Consider the following 19232-nt stretch of genomic DNA (forward strand, 5'->3'; position numbering starts at 1 on the left):
TGAATAACCAATGATTGGTGGAAGTGCTTTTTTTCCAAAGAGGATAATCTTTCGCAAACGACGGTAGAGGCATTAGTTTATTATATACTACTGTCTCATTGGTTTTCGTTGGAGTCAGGGTTGTTTTCTTTCATAAAAGCCCTTTCAACGACTAAACAGGCAAACAAAAGCAATATAATACTACTACTGCTAACGACGCACTGCAGTACCAATCCACCTAAGGCCAACACAGCTATGCACGCTCCTCTTCAAGACGAATCTATTTAAAGCCTCCCTCTTAAAAAGGGGATAATAAATGAGAGAAAACATGGAGGTACTTCGTCAAGGTAACCATTGAGTAAATCAATCTACAGAAGGGCAAGTGAAAGTGTCTTCCTTTCAGTGAAACTCTCCTGTCGCAAATAACTTTAGACGTATTAATTCATAAGAGACTACAGACAACTTTGTTTCTGTCAGAGTCGAGCGTTTTTGTTGTTTTTCTTTTTTACAAAAAGTTCGAACAACTAAATGTGTCAATAAACAATGTAAAAGAAGAGATAATAAACGGGAAAAAACATCGAAGTGCAGTGTTCTGGCAACTCTTGAACATTTCACATAAATTTGGGTTATACATGGGTTAGTGAAAGGGCTTTCCTTTCAAAGGGAGTATCCTGTTTAAAATTATCGGAGATGTATTAATGTATAAACGACTACAGACAAAATTGTTTCATGTCAGAGTCAAGCGTTTCTTCTTCCATAAAAACGCTCGAAACACCAAAACGTGTCAATAAGCAATTTAAAAGAAGATATAATAAACGGGAAAGAGCATCGAAGCAGTGTGTTTTAGCAACCCTTGAATAATCGATCTAAAATAAGACTAATGAAAATGTTTTCTTTCAAAGGAACTACCCTGTCGCAAATGGCCATAGATGTTTTAATGTATAAGAGACTATAGGCTCAGTGTATAGAGTCTAATATTATTCTGCGTATTCCCAAAAACTTATACTTGGCTCTTTAACAGTAACGTCCTCTCCGTGCTGATATAAGGATTCGAATCCATGGCGTTGTCCAAGCAGCTTGAATTGCGCACTGATAAATTTGAATATAATTATCTCTGACACATCCATGATATTTACTGGTCGGACAAGATCACCAGTGCCTTTATCTGAGAAAAGAAGAAACCGTCATTTACGACTGACAAAATTGAAAACGTTTCATTATGTCATTTTGGGCACAAGTTGTAAACGGCTGAAGGTCACCTTGCCCATGATGTTTGTTGTTGGATACCTCCCAGAATTTGAAGACGTGAACGACCGAGTTAGCGCTTGGCCGTTAACATGAGAAGGATGCAGCGCTGTCGAAATCTTCCTTTGAAGATCGTTTGTTAAAAGTAATGAAGAAGTCGTGATGAAGAAGCACTGTTGTCTCCTTATATGACAGTTGGTGTTGGAAGACGTAAGAGTTTTTGTGAACTTCAAGTGCTTTTCCCTCCTTGGCACCTGCAAAAGCTTTTTTCCAGAGATTTCTCTATTATTTCTATATCTCTGGAGAATGCTCCATTCTTGTGTGCTGGATGATGGCTGTTTATCAGTTCGCTTTTTGTCAATTATTATTCTATATTATCTGGTACTATTCTGGTACTAAATCAAGCCAATTGACGCACAAGTCCGACTTTAGTTGTGACTTTCTTTTTTCCTCTGCTCAGTTTGTATGGAAAACTCGAGACTCTTCTAGTCGCCTCTATAACTGTTGTTTTTGCTTTCCTCTTTTTCCTTCGTAAAGGTCAAGCAATCTTTGAGGATTCTCAACTACATGCATGGATAGATCTTTAGCCGACAATTGTTCAGAAAATTCTGTTATTTATGTACATTCTAGTTTCAAATCATTTTGTATAGGAGACTCGAGACTCTTCTCGTATCTTGTATAATATTTGTTTTCCTCTGTCTCCTTCTTAGGAGGTCAAAGAATCAATGAGGAATCTCGACTACATGCATGGATAGATTTTAGCCAATAATTGTTCAGGAAATTCTGTTCTGTATGTACATTTCAGTTTCAGTTCACTTGGTATAGGAGACTCGAGACTCTTACAATCTCCTCTATAACAGTTCTTTTTGTTTTCCTCTTTTACCTTCAATAAAGGTCAAAGAATCACTGGGCATTCTGGACTATGTGCAAGGATAGATCTTTAGTCGACAATCTTTAAAGAATTATGTTCTTTATGTACGTTTCAGTTTCAATTCAGTTTGTATAGAAGACTCGAGACTCTTCTCACATCCTCTATAACAGTTCTTTTGCTTTCCTCTTTTTTTCTATAAAGGCCAAAGAACCACTAAGGATTCTGGACTATATGCATGGATAGATTTTCAGCCAATAATTGTTCAGGAAATTCTGTTCTTTATATACATTTCAGTTTCAATCCATTTGGTATAGGAGGCTCGAGACTCTTCCAATGTACTCTATGACAGTTATTTTTGTTTTCCTCTTTTTGCTTCTATAAAGGTCAAAGAATTACTAAACATTCTGGACTATAATCAAGGATAGATCTTTAGCCGACAATCTTTAAAGAAATTCTGTTCTCTATGTACGTTTCAGTTTCAATTCAGTTTGTATAGAAGACTAGAGACTTCTCATGTCCTCTATAATAGTTCTTTTTATTTTCCTCTTTTTGCTTCTATAAAGGTCAAAGAATTACCGAGCATTCTGGATTATATGCAAGGATAGATCTTTAGCCGACAATATTTAAGGAATTCTGTTCTTTACGTACATTTCAGTTTCAATTCAGTTTGTATAGAAGACTCGAGACTTCTCATGTCCTCTATAATAGTTCTTTTTATTTTCCTCTTTTTGCTTCTATAAAGGTCAAAGAATTACCGAGCATTCTGGATTATATGCAAGGATAGATCTTTAGCCGACAATATTTAAGGAATTCTGTTCTTTACGTACATTTCAGTTTCAATTCAGTTTGTATAGAAGACTCGAAACTCTTCACATGTCCTTTATAACAGTTTTTGTTTTCCTTTTTTTCTATAAATGTCAAAGAATCACTGAGGATTCTCGACTACATGCATGGATAGATTTTCAGCCAATAATTGCTCAGGAAATTCTGTTCTTTATGTACATTTCAGTTTCACTTCATTTGGTATAGGAGACTCAAGACTCTTCCAATGTCTTCTATAACAGTTTTTTTCCTCTTTTTCCTTCTATAAAGGCCAAAGAATCACTGAGCATTCGGGTCTACATGTAAGGATTATCTTTAGCCGACAATATTTAAAGAAATCCTGTTCTTTATGTGCGTTTCAGTTTCAATTCAGTTTGTATAGAAGACTCGAAACTTCTCTTGTCCTCTATAACAATTCATTTCGTTTTCTTCTCTTCTTTCTATAAAGGTCAAAGACCGAGGATTCTAAACTATATGCAACGATAGATCTTTAGCCGACAATCTTTAAGAAATTTTGTTCTTTATGCGCATTTCAGTTTCAATTCTGTTTGTATAGAAGACTCGAGACTCTTCTCATGTCCTCTAAAACAGTTCTTTTTGTTTTCCTCTCTTCTTTCTATACAGGTCAAAGAATCACTGGGGATTCTTGACTATATACAAGGATAGATTTAGCCAACAAACTTTAAGGAAATTCTGTTCTTTATGTAGATTTCAGTCTCAATTCAGTTTGTATAGAGGACTCGGAGACTCTTCTCAAGTTCTCTTTAACAGTTATTTTTGTTTTCTTCTTTTTCTTCTATGAAGGTCAAAGAATCACTCAGAATTTTGGACTACATGCACGGATAGATCTTTAGCCGGTAATAGTTAAGAAAATTTTGTTCTTTGTTTACATTTATCCAGTCACAAAAAGAGTTCAACTTTCAGCTTTTCAGGTTGGAAGACATTCCATATATCTGATCTCTCTACTCAGACATTTCTTTGCAAAATATTTGCAAAGACAAATAAGTTGCAAATTATTTGTAGTCTAATCACAGTGAACAGATAAAAAACAAGTGATAGGATGAAGCATATAAGAAAATCAAGTTTTCAGTAGGCTTTTCGTCTTTTTCCTTCTTAACCTTATTTTTACTTTTCTTTTTAACTTTAATCTTATCTTTCGATAAGATATTTGCATAATATTTCAATATTTTTTAATATTTATAATATTTCGATTTTTATTTTGATTCTGAATCTAAATCTTTCTCTATGATTTTAAACATATGTTTTTTCTGTTATCTTACAGGAGGAAATCCGTTGGTTCATCTTTTTATGACAGATACCAAAAAGAGTTAAATCCATTTGGCTCCTTTTTCTAATCCTCTATCGTTTTCTCTTTCTCTATATTTTTCTGTTCACGAAAAAGTTTGTTTTAGTTTGCATTTCATTTTTTTTCAGGGAAATGGCTCTCTGTATTCTCCTCCTTGTGTGCAGATATGTCCTTTACTATTTCAAATTTATAGCATATGTATTCTAGTTGGAAAAGAAAGAGAATAGTGACGGGATTAAGTTCTGGACAAAATCAAGTAATACTAGAGTTTTCTCTTATCGTTGTTTTTTCACTCTTTTTTCATCTTACTTTGCTTCTTTTCTAGAGCCTTTAATGTGATGTGATCAGTTCACTTTTTACTTCACTTGTTTCCTTATTACGGCTTTCCATTTAGGTTTCCAAACGTTTTGATATTCGTGACATCAAACATGACAAGCTCGATTGACTTGGCTTTTGTTGACAGAGCTGATATTAAGCAATATATTGGAAATCCTAAGTGTGGAGTCATCGAGTCCATTCTGGAGTCGTGTATCAAGGAACTTATTCAGGTACCCCATTGTTCCCTTCTTCTTTTCTGACTTTATTTCCAAAAACTAATTAACAACTCTTAGTTGTATCAAAAAACTCAACTCTGGGGAGGGGGCACAGTGGAATGATCTCCCTTTAATAATAAGGGACCCGGAGTTTGATCCCAGCTGTTACAGGGCCTTGAATTGTAATTAGATTTTGCACTAGTATCTCCAAATAATGAAACAAAAAGAAGAAGAAACTTCGTCTTCCAACTGGTGTGTAATTGAACCGTGTAACTGAACCACAAGCAACTGAAATCTTGTAATTGAACCACCGTGTAACTGAACCACTATATAACCAAATCCATGCGCAACTGAACCCTCGTGTAACTGAACCACCAGGCAACTGTATCCGATTTGACTAAACCCTCGTGTAACTAAACCCCCATGTAACTCAGCCCCATTTAAATGAACCCCCGTTTAACTGAATCCCTGTATAACCGAACCCACGTGCAACTGAACCCTCGTGTAACTGAACCATCAGGCAACTGAACCCCATTTAACTAAACATTCGTGCAACTAAACCCCCGTGCAACTCAACCCCATTTAACTGAATCCCCGTGCAACTGAACCACATTGCAACTGGAGCCTCGTGTAACTGAACCACTGAACTCAGTTTTTCAGTATTTTAAAAATATGAGGTAATATCATTGGGTAAAACACAAGTAAGAATCTTTACCTGTTCAACCTTGTTGGAATTGTTCGTTTATTAAAGTCATAACATAACGCCTGTCAAGATCATTCATAAAAAGCTTTATTTTATTTTTGCAAAAAAAAAGAAGATCCGATGTCACAAACCATTAAAGCTGATTTGATTTCTCTTTTTTTCAGATGAATCAGACGTTTCTGGACGTTAAGTAATAAACATATGTGTTTAATATATTTGACCTTTGTCAATCTAGATAACAACTTTTGATCAGATGTCTTTGAGAAGTTTGCGGCTAAAAAGGATATGTTAGGGGGGCTGGTTACACTCCAGCCTTTTTTTTCAACATTTCTTCAACGTGCCCAGAAAGTTTAAACTTCATGCCAGATTTATGCCCTCAGCTGTTCTCGACACATAGCAGATATTTCGTCTTGTAAAACTGGATGCACATAGTACCTCTTGATTTAGTTGAAGACGCTCCTAAACATTTTCCGAACGATGTGATGGCTGATACCATCAGCCATTGCAGACATTACTGGTATTTCCTTAGCACAACCAATGGAAGAAAAAATGTCTTTTGATTGTGTTTGGCATTCTTCTTGACATTTCCGTAAGATTTGACCTTAATGCTACATGCTTTTTTTATTACTTATAGGATCAAACATGCCCTCTCTTCTTGATAAAAAGAAACGCCTTGTATGTTAACAATAGGCAACTTGCATAATATTAACTTGGTAATGTTTTACTAAGTGACTTTACGTGATAATTCAAATTTCATCAAAATTATTTCCAAGGTAATTAACAAGCCTTGCGAACCTAATAATTCCCTTCTCAGAGCCTATTTTTGTCATCCAAGGATAATGACTTGGAGAATTCGATAACAAAGTTGACTCGCGTATATTTAAGCCAGGACGGTTTAACGTTAAACAGACACATGGAGGTGAGAAGTTGTTTAGTTGGAGCTACTCATATTAAGGTCGTATCGTCAGCAGATAAAGATGTAGTTATTTTGGTTAAAGGAAGTGCAGGATCAGCAACATCCTCAACTATAAAAAAAACCTCCGATAGCATTAGATAGGCCATTGATTAAGAGAAAATACAGAGTAGGACCCAATACAGCACCTCAGAGGACACCACAATTAACAACAGTTTTACTTGAAGAAGAAACTCCAGTTAGGTATTGCTCTGAAGATGATTTTGAAATAAAGCCAAAATATCAGCTCTTAATTTAAAAAAATCATTTTAGGATTTTAATTTACGAAATAGCAAACAACTGTTGGCAGAAAAAAAAGAACTGATGCTAAATTATTTTTGATGTGGTTATCTACTTGCTTTCGTTCATCATGTCTCTTTTCTTGCCATTTTTTATCCTTTGTTTTAATTTTTTAATGTTTTCTTTGGTATTCATTATGTTTGACATATTTTAAGTTATAGTCTGTTGCAAAACATAGAGAAAGGTTGGTACATATTATCTAAATTTTTTTTCTGAAAATTTTTAAATCTTGATTTTAAATTACTTCACCTAATATCAGGTGTACTTCAATTGATACGAGTTGTAAATAAATAACTATATTAGAAGTTCCTGGTACAATATTAAAATTTAAAAATTGGTACAATATAAAAATTTTATATCATTATCATTTTTTACATTCTTAATAGAACTTTCTAATGCAACAATTAACAGAAAACTTCCAAATATTATGTAGAAGTATAGTTGAACGAAATAGAAATAACAAAAATATAATAATTCTTCTTTGGGTGAAACTGCCTTGTGTTTTTGTTTTGTCTGTGTGCTATAGATTCTTTCCACAAGCAAGGATTGACAAACAAGTCTACAGGTAATAATAAATTAGTTTTTTTTTGTAAATATAATATTTTAAAACTTCATATTGAATGGATCTTTCGTTTATAGGTTTTCCCAGTTTTTTACTCACTTTCAACAGACCCACAAGACAAATTTCGATTTATCCCACTTTAATCCGAGCAATAATTGTATATTTATTTATTTATCCATGTATTTTTTCTCAAAAACGGTTCCATTTTTGGGGGGGAAAACTGGCACCTTGTTATACTCTGGCCTTAAAAAAAGATTTAGATAGGTTAGAAGTTTGGGAAAATTCGTTAAAAGCCTTATTTTTGGAAAAAATAGTTATGTTGGTGAAGTCATTTTTATGTACATCAGTATTGGAATGACGTCACACTTATGTGGAAAAACTGAAATTTTATATATGGAGAAGTTTATATTAAATTGCTTAAAGAGTAAAAACCGGTAATTGCAAATATTTTTGCATATAGTTTGAGAAGGGATTACCCCAATTCAAAAACCTCAAAAAAGAAAACCAAAAGCTTGATTCGTGCCTCACCCGGGGCACCTTTTTCAAACCAAATTTTGTCCTGTGGTGGCGCAGTGGATTTGACCTTAGCTTGGTAATACGGGAACCAGAGATCGAATCACGCTGCAGGAATGCACTGCAGGGCCGACGCAGGGACCTTAGTAGTCAAGAAGCGTCGTTAATTCTTAAATAATAAAAAAAGCTTGAAGCTTAGTTTAAATTGTTGTTAGGAAAGCATCATTACCGAATTTCGTTTTTTTATAAGTAATAAGTAATGTCTTTTTAAAACATGAAAAAGGTTCAAGTTCAGTTCAGAATCGCTAAAGTTATTATATAAACTGCAAAAATATTTTCGGTGCCTGAACGAAATTATAATGTTTTATTTCAAACTTGAGAAATACCTGGAAATATTAGAATTTTATTGTTAGTAAAATTTATTGTTAGATAAATTCAACTCGCTACGTGATTAAGCTTACAGGTTTGAACGCAACCAGTTATATAATGTCAGTAGGTCAGCCCAAAAAGTAAAATTTTGCAACTATTACAAATGATGATTCTCTATTTTGACAATGGATAACAACAATTCAAAAACCATAAAAAAGAAAACCTTTTTGAATGCAACCAGTCATATAATGTCAATAAAAAGGCCCCAAAACGAAAATTTTTAATTATTACAAATGATGATTCTCTATTTTGACAAGGGATAACAACAATTCAAAAATCATAAAAAAGAAAACCTTTTTGAATGCAACCAGTCATATAATGTCAATAAAAAGGCCCAAAAACGAAAATTTTTAATTATTACAAATGATGATTCTCTATTTTAACAAGTGATTACAACAATTCAAAAACGTTAGAAAAGAAACCCAAAAGTTGAAGCTGCATAGACATCGTTGTTAGAAATCGGACTTGCTTTAATAATCAAATATCTTTGAAAAGACAGGAATATGATAAGACAGCAAATTGTCTTAAATTGTCTACGGTTAGAAGACAAGCGACAATTGGAATGCATATATAGAAGCCTGCCACGTGCCGAGTTTCGGGGCCCGGTGGCAAAGCCGCCGCTTCATCTGTATTAAGTCTATACATTGCGCTCTGTAAATTGCCTTCGGTTGTAATTTTGTTCTAATTGTCTTTAATTAGTGAATCCTTCATGTTCATATACAATCTTCCTATAATATGGTTTTTTGCTACTTCGACGAATTGCAAAATGATTCAGCTTACTATTTTGGGGGGCAAAAAACCACCCAAATGCGGCTGGGGCAAGATTTTAAACAAAAGCAGAGTCTTCGAATGGGGTGAAATGAAGGAGAAGCACTCACCAGTGTGTGACCCTTAAGGGATATAATGCGGTGTCAAATTTAAGTTATTAGAAGTAGTAAATTGGTATTTAAGGGTTTAATTGATTGCTGATTTGTTTGATTAGATGTTTTGTTTATAAATAATAGTCATAATTTAGCTTCTTTGTTCCTGTTCAAAATTGTAGTAAGAATATGCTGTAGGAAGGGGCGACAGAAATTCTTTGCAGCTGCGGATCTTTTACGCTGCTGAAACCATGGCGACCTCTAAAATAGGATTTTTAGAAACAATGTATACAAATACAAAAAAAAGCATCACCGTTTAAAATCTCTGAGCACAAAGCTTTTGGTAGTTTCAATAAAATAAGTTTACTGATGCCCGCTTGCAAACGTGCAAAATAGAAGCTGATTAAGGAAAAAAGGAAAGGAAATAAAAAAAGAAAAAAAGTCGAGTTTTAAAGAACATAGCATACAGTATTAATCCAGATTCCAAGAGAAATCGTTAGGTTTATGGTGCCAAGCCCAAGATTGCACAAACCTGAAGAACTTTATTTTACAGCTTAGGACCCGGGACCTTGGCAACTATAATAACTTTTTGGATTCAATTATACCTAAATAACCCAGAACTGTTTGGAACATTATAGAAAATTCAATTTATGATGGAAACGGAAGAACTTCAATTTTTACTCGAAGTACACAGGACATGAAAGTAAAAAAAAGAAGGTCACAGTAGTTTTTTTTTCAAAAATAATAAAACCAAAGCTGTTAACCCCGGAATTCCTAAGTATTGTTTGGGGGGGCTCTGGATCTGTTGAATATCCCGTATTGTCACGTCTTTTTTATTTTTAGTTCTTATTTGCCTTTTATAAACATGAAGAAGTTAGTTCTCTTTGTACTTGTACCTCTTATTTTGCTATTATTTTTTAGAAAGGTGTCCTCTCTTCAGATAGAGCTCAAGGAGAATCACGTCTCAGGAATGGAACGTCAAAAGGGGAGCTCTATTTCAACGATACTCTTAAGGAAATTGCTGTGTAAGTTAACCTTCATTTGAATACGACTTTTTGCTTATATTAAATAGAGGAGTTACCCCCTTCTCAATAATTCGCTCTTCACGCAAAAGTTTGACATCTTGTTCCAAATATTTGACAATGACTACTGAAACACAAGGACCGTATAATAGCGAATTATAAGCCTCTTTGAAAGCCCTAAAAAAACTTTACTGTAAAGAGCGGGGTAATGAGTATTGGGCAATATACACAGACCCACGCACGCCCCTCTGGAACGTCTACATTTTTTCAGTAATTTCTAAAACTTTCCTTACAGTTCGCCTATTTTTTTTTATACATTTTCAACAAGATAAGTTTATTTATGCCCGCTTGCAAACATGCAAAAAAGAAGCTGTATAAGTAAAAAAGGAAGGAAAATAAAAAAAAGGAGAAAAATTCAAGCTCTAAACAACATAATGTACAAAATTAATCCAAGCATAACTGATAAATAACGTTAAATGGCTAAAAATGAAGAGACGGATGAAATGCGTTGCACTCTCTATGATTCAGGGCATGGGGTAATTGTCAGGTAAGAGTAACCGGGTAAGGTTCGAGTAAAGAGCATTTTGCAATATAAAACTATTTTAGCATAGTGTTGTTTTGAACAGTGCCTCTAACCTAACCCCCACCCCTAATGTACAAATATATAGCCGAAATTATGCAAATCTAATGCATTCTGTCACCTGTCATTTGTTTTTAGGGCTATGAAACCGGTTTTCTGAGATCGTACGAAACTTTTTTAACTTAGCAAAACTTAAAAAAATGATAAAAACCCGAATGAATCTCCAGTAAATCAGTCCAAAGGAACGAATCCCAAAGTGGTCAAAACTTTCAGTGCGTGTGGCGGGGCCCAGTCGTTGACGAGTTCTAAGTAAATTTATAAAGAGTAGTAAGTTCATAAAAATAAGTAAATATGTAAAACCTACAAATAACTCTAACTGTACCTATTATCCTTAAGTTTTGCTTGGTATGTTTACATTCTAAGCAAACCAAAGACTCTTCTGGGGGAGGGGTAACTCTTATGTTATTTGTATGGTTGTAGATCATTCATATATGGCGCTTTTTTTTACGGCTTTCGTTTTTCAACTTCTTAATTTCTATTCATATCAATTTTTAATGCTGAGTCGTAGTGTGTGATTTTTGTTAAAATTTATGATTTAAAAAAAAAACTGAATTTAGCTATGCTAAGATAGTTTTTAAATATACGATCTCTCTCTCTCTCTCTCTAATTAACTTTCAGGTTTTTTAGTCTTTAGTACGGATTAGTCTTTAGTAAGTAGTTTTGGTTATGTATTTCTTCTTAAAGATAAGTTAAAAGGGATGGCTAGGTTATTAACAAACCTTAAAATTCTATAATTTAAAGTATTTTTAATGTAATGTTAGATATTTTTTTCCAAGACCACAGTGCCTTTCTATGACGAACCAATAAATATTCCAATGGGGATAGCTCCATTGAACATTTAATTTAAACTATAATTCGTGTAATACAACATAATTCAATATAATTAATAAATAATATAATTCAAGTATGATATAAGAGCATAATAATGTAAATCAAACCATAGTTCAATGTAATATATAATCCAAACAAACTGTAATTCAAACAAACTATTCAAACTATAGGTCATTAGTAAACTATAGAATAACAACTAGGTTATTAACAAACAAACTGCCAGTATTTTTTGCTCCGGATGCAGAAATTCTAGAGACACAACATTTCAAATAAATAACCTAACAGTTGTGATCATTTTGTAACTTCTGAAGTTTTATTAAAATAGAATACAGGGCGCAATTAATAATTGGTTGTATCATCATATTAACAATTGTATCGTAATTAATAAGGCTGTATCATAGAGTTAATTGAATTTAACCTTTCCATTGAATGAAATATTGTTCTTGTGTGATGACGCGAGTAATACAAAAAGAGTATCTTCTTCTCCTCCAGTATGAGGCTTCCAAAAATTTTCCTAGATTTTTCATAATTTTTTAATCCTAGTTAACATATTTTGCTGGGTAGAACCTTTATCTTCACTTCCTTCGCTGTTGCACATTTTTTTTTCAATAAAATTCTGAAAAATATACATGGATTCGACCATATATCCCCGTTTTTAAATGATCTATATATGGAATTTAACACCATCAGTGTCATCTGTTAGTTTATCGCAAAAAATATTAATAGACAAATACTGATAAATTAGGTTAAGATAGGTTAGATTAGTTAGATGGCAGTTGGGTTTTTGTTTATAAACAATTTTCAAGACCTAGAGGACAAACACAAATATTGAAAATGTGATAGAAAAACTGGAACTACATGGGAAATAGTGAAATTAAAGCTTCTTCCCTTGCAAAATATGTTATATAGGATTATTCTGCATATTTTAAAGTAAGAATTGTTTTCTTTACTTGTTTTCTTACGTATTGCTTGAACACTGGGCTTACATCACTTCTTCTTTTTGAGCTATAGATTTTTTTATTAATTCATTTTCCTATTTTGCTTTTATTTGGATTAATTTTTTTCTCTTTTTTTCAAGTAAATGTGAAGGACTCAGTGGGCGTTGTTTAAGGAAGCTCCCTGTTTTAGCTCTAGTAGACGGTTGTTACGACGAAGTTATGCCTCTAAGTGAGTTTTTCTTCTCACTTTCCTCTGTTATTGACAAGCAACACAAAGTTCAGGCCGAACTTGGACAAGAATTTCTATGACTATTGACGGAATTTTCATTAGTTTATATTAACTAAAGTTTATATTAGTTTATGTAAATTTATATTAACTTGGACAAGAATTTCTATGGCTATTGATGGAATTTTCTTTAGTTTATAATAATTTATATGAATTAAATGTGATAGCTTATAGTATTTTGTGTTTGTTTTTCAATGAAAACTTTATGGACCATTGTTCTGCTCTTCGTCCAACGGTTGTAACTTATCGTTCAAGTTCTTCTAATTTTGATACTAATTTCAATGCATGTCAAATTAACACTATAATGCATATTACAATGGAGAATAAAAATATTTACAGAAAGTGCCTACAAAGTAAGTTATAATCGAAAACCGTTAGACAATAACAAAAAGAAAATATAATAATAATAAATAGGTAATAATATAGAGGTATAGAAAAAGGAATAATAGTAAAAATAAAATGCCCAAGATAAAAAGGAAATGAGACACCATATTCAATTCACAACCCATATTCCAAATCAATTATTACCTTTAATATAGACAAACACAAGTAGGCTACTGGTGTCCATGACTTCATATTAATTCAATTAAATATAGTTTTAATTTATTTTTAGCATGTGAAATAAAAGATTCTGAATTTAAATAACTTTCATAAATATTCCATAACACAACTGTTGAATTTTTCGGAGAAAATCTCGACTGTTCAGTATGAAATGTAGACCAAGGAAATTTTACCGAATATCTTATTAAACTATACCTATTGTAAACAAAAGAGATTGGCAAAAAAATATATATAGAACCAAGAGTAGATGGTAATAATTCATTAATTTGTTAAGTCTAGAAAGGGCATAATGGACAGGAAGTACAAGATCAATGGGTAATACTCTCAGAAATGTATAAAGACTTAAATAAAAAAAAGGATGTGGCACTAAACCCTTAAGGTCGGAACTGGCGGCGCTGATCTCCGTCTCAAGGCCCTTCAGCCAGGAAGTACAATGGGGGGATGAGGGCCAGCCATCCTGTGCTTTTGCACACCCTTCCTGTTTACCTTCCCCAGATTTCACCAGGTACCCATTTAGAGCTGGGTGGACTCTGGCTGAGCTTACAGAGTCACGCCACTGACCCCCATCCCAAGCCAAATAATTGAGCATACCAGGATTCGGGCCCTCGCCCTTTCGGACAAAGGATCCTAAATCCAGTGCACCAATCCACTCGGCTAAAGACTTAGTAGGGGATTTATCAGGGAGCGTTGATGGAGAAGGAAGGGGTGCTTTCAATGTACAATGAGTATTATTTTGAATACTTTGAGGGGGCTTAATTCAAGATTTAAAAGTATTTAGATGAGCAATTGGACAAGAATTTAAGTAATAATGAATTAAAGAATAATAAACTGACTTGAGAGCAGAGAAATGGAATAATATTTTAGATACTGATATAATCCTACATTCCATTCCAGCTGAATCCTTAGTCCACCAAGTTGAACTTGCAAGATTTGTATCTAGTAATGATAACTAGTTCTCCGTTAAAATGGACGGATATTTGAGAAAGTGACAGAGGAAATAAAGATAGGGTGGTAGTTCGAAAATTGCTTCGGGACGCTACCTTTGTGGAGGGGTATAACCCTCGCTGACTTGAAAAAAGTGCAAAAGTCTCCATCTTTAAACCAAAAATTTATGATATATGCAATAATGCCGACATAGCAATCTATTGTCATCTTTATGAGGGAAGTTGACGACCCAACTGGATCTTCGGAGTGACCGTTTTTCATGGCTTGCAAAATCTTCAGGTGTTCGTTTTCAGTGACTGGTGCCATAAACATAGAGGAGCTAGATAAGGAAGATAGATATTTTTCTAATCATCTGTTAACCGGCCGTAAGTTTTGCATTTGCTTCTCCAATACCTAAGAAAAATTTCTTGAGTGTGTTGGCTGCTTCTTGTTGCGATGTTGAAATTGTTTCATCTGGCTTCATCATGGTCTCAGGAAATGTGTTGGTATTTTGTTTGTTCAGGCTCTCATTTCTTATGATCTATATCTTTTTTGGTGATCCTTCTGCTTCTTGAAACTGTTCAAATAGTTCGTGATAACGAACTGTAGTAAGGAGCGACCCGGGTCAATAGTAACTGAAACTCTAAAATATGGAATTATGATACCAATAGTTACATCAAAAAAATTGCATTTTAATGCTGATTTCAAATATATAACTTTCATAAAGATTAGTCTTACCTATCAAAAGTTATGAGCCTGAGAAAGTTTGCCTCATTTTAGAAAATAGGGGAAAACACCCCCTAAAAGTCATACAATCTTAACGACAATCACACCATCAGTTTCAGCGTATCAGAGAACCTTATTGTAGAAGTTTCAAGCTCCTATCTACAAAAATGTGGAATTTCGCATTTTTTTTTTTGCCAGAAGACAAATCACGGATGCGTGTTTATTTGTTTTTTTGTTGTTTCTTTTTCCAGGGGTGATCGTATCGACCCAGTGGTCCTAGAATGTCGCGAAAGGGTTCATTCTAACGGAAATTAAGTTCTAGTGCCCTTTTCAAGTGACCAAAAACTTTGGAGGGCACCTAGGCCCCCTCCCACGCTCATTTTTTCCCCAAAGTCACCGGATCAAAATTCTGAGATAGCCATTTTATTCACCATTGTTGAAAAACCTAATAACTATGTCTTTGGGGACGACTTACTCCCCCGCAGTCCCCGTGGGAGGGGTTGCAAGTTACAAACATTGACCTGTGTTTACATGTAGTAATGATTACTGGGAAGTGTACGGACGTTTTCAGGGGATTTTTTTGGTTTGGGAGGGAGAGTTGAGGTGGGGGGGGTTACGTGGGAGGATCTTTCCATGAAAAAACTTCTCATGGGGGAAGAGACTTTCAATGAAGGGGGCGCAGGATTTCTTAGCATTATTTGAAAAAAACGATGAAAAAATAAATATGAAAAGTTTTTTATACTGAAAGTGAGGAGCAGCATTAAAACTTAAAACGAGCAGAAATTATTGCGCTTATGAGGGGTTTACCTCCTCGTAATACCTCGCTCTTTACGCTAAAGTATTTTTAGTAATTTCACTTATTTATTCGATGGCTTTTGTGATTCAAGGGTCATTCTTAAGGAATTGGGACAGAATTTAAGCTTTAGTGTAAAGATCGAGATATAGAACTCCCTCATATACGCAATAAGAGCATACGAATATAGAAGTTTGTTACTCAAGTTAATTCGTAAATTACTTCTATTTTTACTAATAAAATGTTCGTCAAAAAATTAAAAGTTCTAGTTGCCTTTTTAAGTAATCAAAAAATTGGAGGGCAACTAGGCGTCCTTCCTCTCCCCTTTTTTCTCAAAATCTTCCGATTAAAACTATGAGAAAACCATTTAGACAAAAAAATTAATGTGCAAATTTCGTTTTAATTATTTATGTGCGGAGAGCCAAGATCAAAACATGCATTAATTAAAAAACGTCCAGTAATTAAATAAAAAAAACTAAGTTTCTTTTTAAATGAAAGTAAGGAGCGACATTAAAACTTAAAACGAACAGAAGTTACTTCGTATATGAAAGGAGCTTTTCCTTCTCAACGTCCCGCTCTTTACGCTAAAGTTTTTTACTGTTTTAAGAAGTAGAGTTAAGAGAAAGAGTCAAACTTTAGCGTAAATAGCGGGACGTTGAGGAGAAGGCCCTTTCATATACGGAGTAATTCCTGTTCGTTTCAAATTTCAATGTCGCTCCTTACTTTCATTTAAAAAAACTTGTTTTTTTTTATTTAATTATGGTAATATGCCTCTTAAGCTTTCCTGAGCAAGGATGTCAAAGTTTTTTTTTTCATAGCTTTTGAATTTGGTACTAAATACATCAGGATTACCAATATATTGCCTGAACAGCATATTTTTTTGCTCGATACTTCTAAATAATTCTTGCGTTATCCATGGTTTTTTCGGTGTTGCATACCTACCAGAGTGCCTTTTCAATAAAGGGCATGCAGAGTCAAGAGCAAGACGAAAGTTTCTACAATAAATAGAGGAGCCATTGCGTCTGAGTCCGTTTCTTCATAAACTGAGTTCCAGCCGGTACAAGCTAATGTGACTCGCAACTTCTTTGTAGACTTATCATCAATAGTCATTCTTACTTTTGTGTTTGCGTTTGGTTCCCCGCGGTAAACAAAAAATTTACTAAATAGGAAAAATGGATTCCATTCATCAGTTAAGACGATGTAACTCGAATGCAGACTAACATTCGTTAGTATGTTATCTATAACTGAAGCAGATTTTCCCATCGATAGGCGTGGGTTTTCTTACTGATATGACCAATCCCCCAGAAAAACAACTGGCCAGTAAATCTACAGACTGAGATCTTGAGGCTTGGGACTCCGAATTCACAAGTCATACATTTATGTAGAAGTTTCTTACAATTACTATTTTCTGGTTCTTAAAATTCAGCTGTTAATTAAGATCATTCAACATACCTTTAAAGCTAGAGGCGCTTGATCCTGGAGGCCGATAAAACAGGAAAGCCTGTATTACTAATAGGCCCAGTGAGCTCGGGCCTAAGGGCGCACATTGCCAGGGGCGCAATGAATTACCACAGGGATTTTTTCTTAACAAAACCAGACCAATGTTATTTATCATCGAAATGCCAGGTACACTCCACTACAATGCAGCCTATTCACCGAATATTGATCTTAAGACAACACAGGAATTCCATGATCGCCTATAAATTGTCAGATTTCTCTCAAGAATGGCAACTGAGAGTTCGATATCACCTCTCTTTTTCATTACTTTTGGCTCATCAGTTGCATTCTGTTCAGTTCTTCCACTATCCATGAATTTTCGGGAGCTTCACCGAAAATATCGCAAAAACGAAGGGGCAAAAACGCTTGGGCCTAGGAGAGTCAAAGTTTATTTCCGGCCCTGAAGGCAGGTATAGCAGCAGCTTCTCTTTAAAAGATGTAATTTCGTAAATCAAGACTTCCAACTTCATCTCTTGATATAAGTCATTCAAGTTAGTAATTTCTTGAAAATGCCGATCCTGATCAATAAAGAGCAAGTCCACCTTTCGAACGGGTAGACCTAATTCTAATAACAATACCATACCCACAAATATCAACTGAAGAACTATTGCTAAGGAATACCTCACATCAACAGTAATGCCAGCAACGTCGGTGTTACCAACGAAATTACTTAAGATGTCGGTGTTGACAGTGATAATATCCACATTTCTAGCATTTACGAACTTGAAAACTTTAATGATGATATTTGGAACACATTCAGCAGGGTACAACGCAGTCAGATGCCTCCCCATTCCGTTAATTTCTAAAAAATTATAACATAGTGCACGTAAGATAAAAAAAATTACAATTTAAATTTTTATTCCAGCTTAGTCCTCTAATTTAATTTTTTCCATACGCTCAAGCCTTTTGGCCTTAGTGCATGGTAAAACGTTTTTATCAAACAATTGCCACTTAAGTAGAAAAACCAACGTAAAAAATAATCAGTCTTTTTCTTTACGAAAAAAAGTTTTTTTTTTCTTTTTAACAATACATTTACCTACCCTGTATTTAAGAAATACTTTTTGCCACTCCCCCCTAGTTGCTCGGGAATTGACACCTCCTTATATTCCAGTTTGTGTACAGGATGGAGCGAGAACAGGATGGCCTCAACCCTGTAGGAAATTGAAAGTTAAGCAGAATTTCAGCTGATATGATGGGTTGCAACATTAGAAGCAGGTGGTAAAGACTGAACTCTGACCCATAGTGACCAAAATGTTAAAATCGTGTAAGAATTAAATCGTTCGTGGTAGCGGCCAGCTGGAACCGTTTCCCGCGATGTCCTCATCTGTGATCCCCTTCCAACTTGGAAACGTAGACCTGGCGGCGAAAGAAAGAATCTCTGGCAGACATTCAAGAATGACCTACATACTTGGGGTGGCTTCCAGCGACACGGACGTCGGTGGGATAAGGACTGGCTGAAGATTACAGAAGAGGCTGCTGCTGACAGATGGTGTCGGACTACGTCAGTCATCCCATTGTCCATTGGTGCCAGGCAGGATGGATTATCGTCTGGTTCCCGTCGAAAGTAAAAAGTAATAAAAAAGGTTCCCGTCGAAAGTAAAAGTCTAGATAACAATAGATACATCAAAAGAATCGAATTTCTATGCTTATTCAAAATATGTAAAATTCACAAGATTTAATGGCACCCATCAATAGTTACGAGCCAGAGAAAATTTGTCAATTTTTGAAAAAGGGGGGAAACACTCCCAAAACATCAAACAATCTTAATGAAAATCACACCATCAGATTCAGCATAACAGAGAACCGTACTGTAGAGTTTTCAAGCTCCTATGTACAAAAATGTGGAATATCGTATTTTTGGCCAGAAGAAAGATCACGGATGCATATCTATTTGTTTTTTTTTTTTTCCAGGGGTGGTCGTATTGAACCAGTGACCATA

General features: G+C 34.5%; 1 protein-coding gene across 1 annotated transcript in view; it reads left to right on the plus strand.

Annotated features, from left to right (window-relative positions):
- Positions 1–12968, plus strand: part of LOC136025311 (pachytene checkpoint protein 2 homolog) — a 55895-nt gene extending 42927 nt beyond the window's left edge. The window contains exons 6-8 of the mRNA XM_065701215.1: positions 4618–4771; positions 9997–10100; positions 12647–12968. Coding sequence (XP_065557287.1) covers positions 4618–4771; positions 9997–10100; positions 12647–12815 — 427 coding nt within the window. The 3' untranslated portion in view covers positions 12816–12968. The remainder of the gene's footprint in view (positions 1–4617; positions 4772–9996; positions 10101–12646) is intronic.
- The last annotated feature ends 6264 nt before the right edge of the window (positions 12969–19232 follow it).

This window comes from Artemia franciscana, chromosome 3 (genome assembly GCF_032884065.1).
Source record: "Artemia franciscana chromosome 3, ASM3288406v1, whole genome shotgun sequence".
Taxonomy (NCBI): domain Eukaryota; kingdom Metazoa; phylum Arthropoda; class Branchiopoda; order Anostraca; family Artemiidae; genus Artemia; species Artemia franciscana.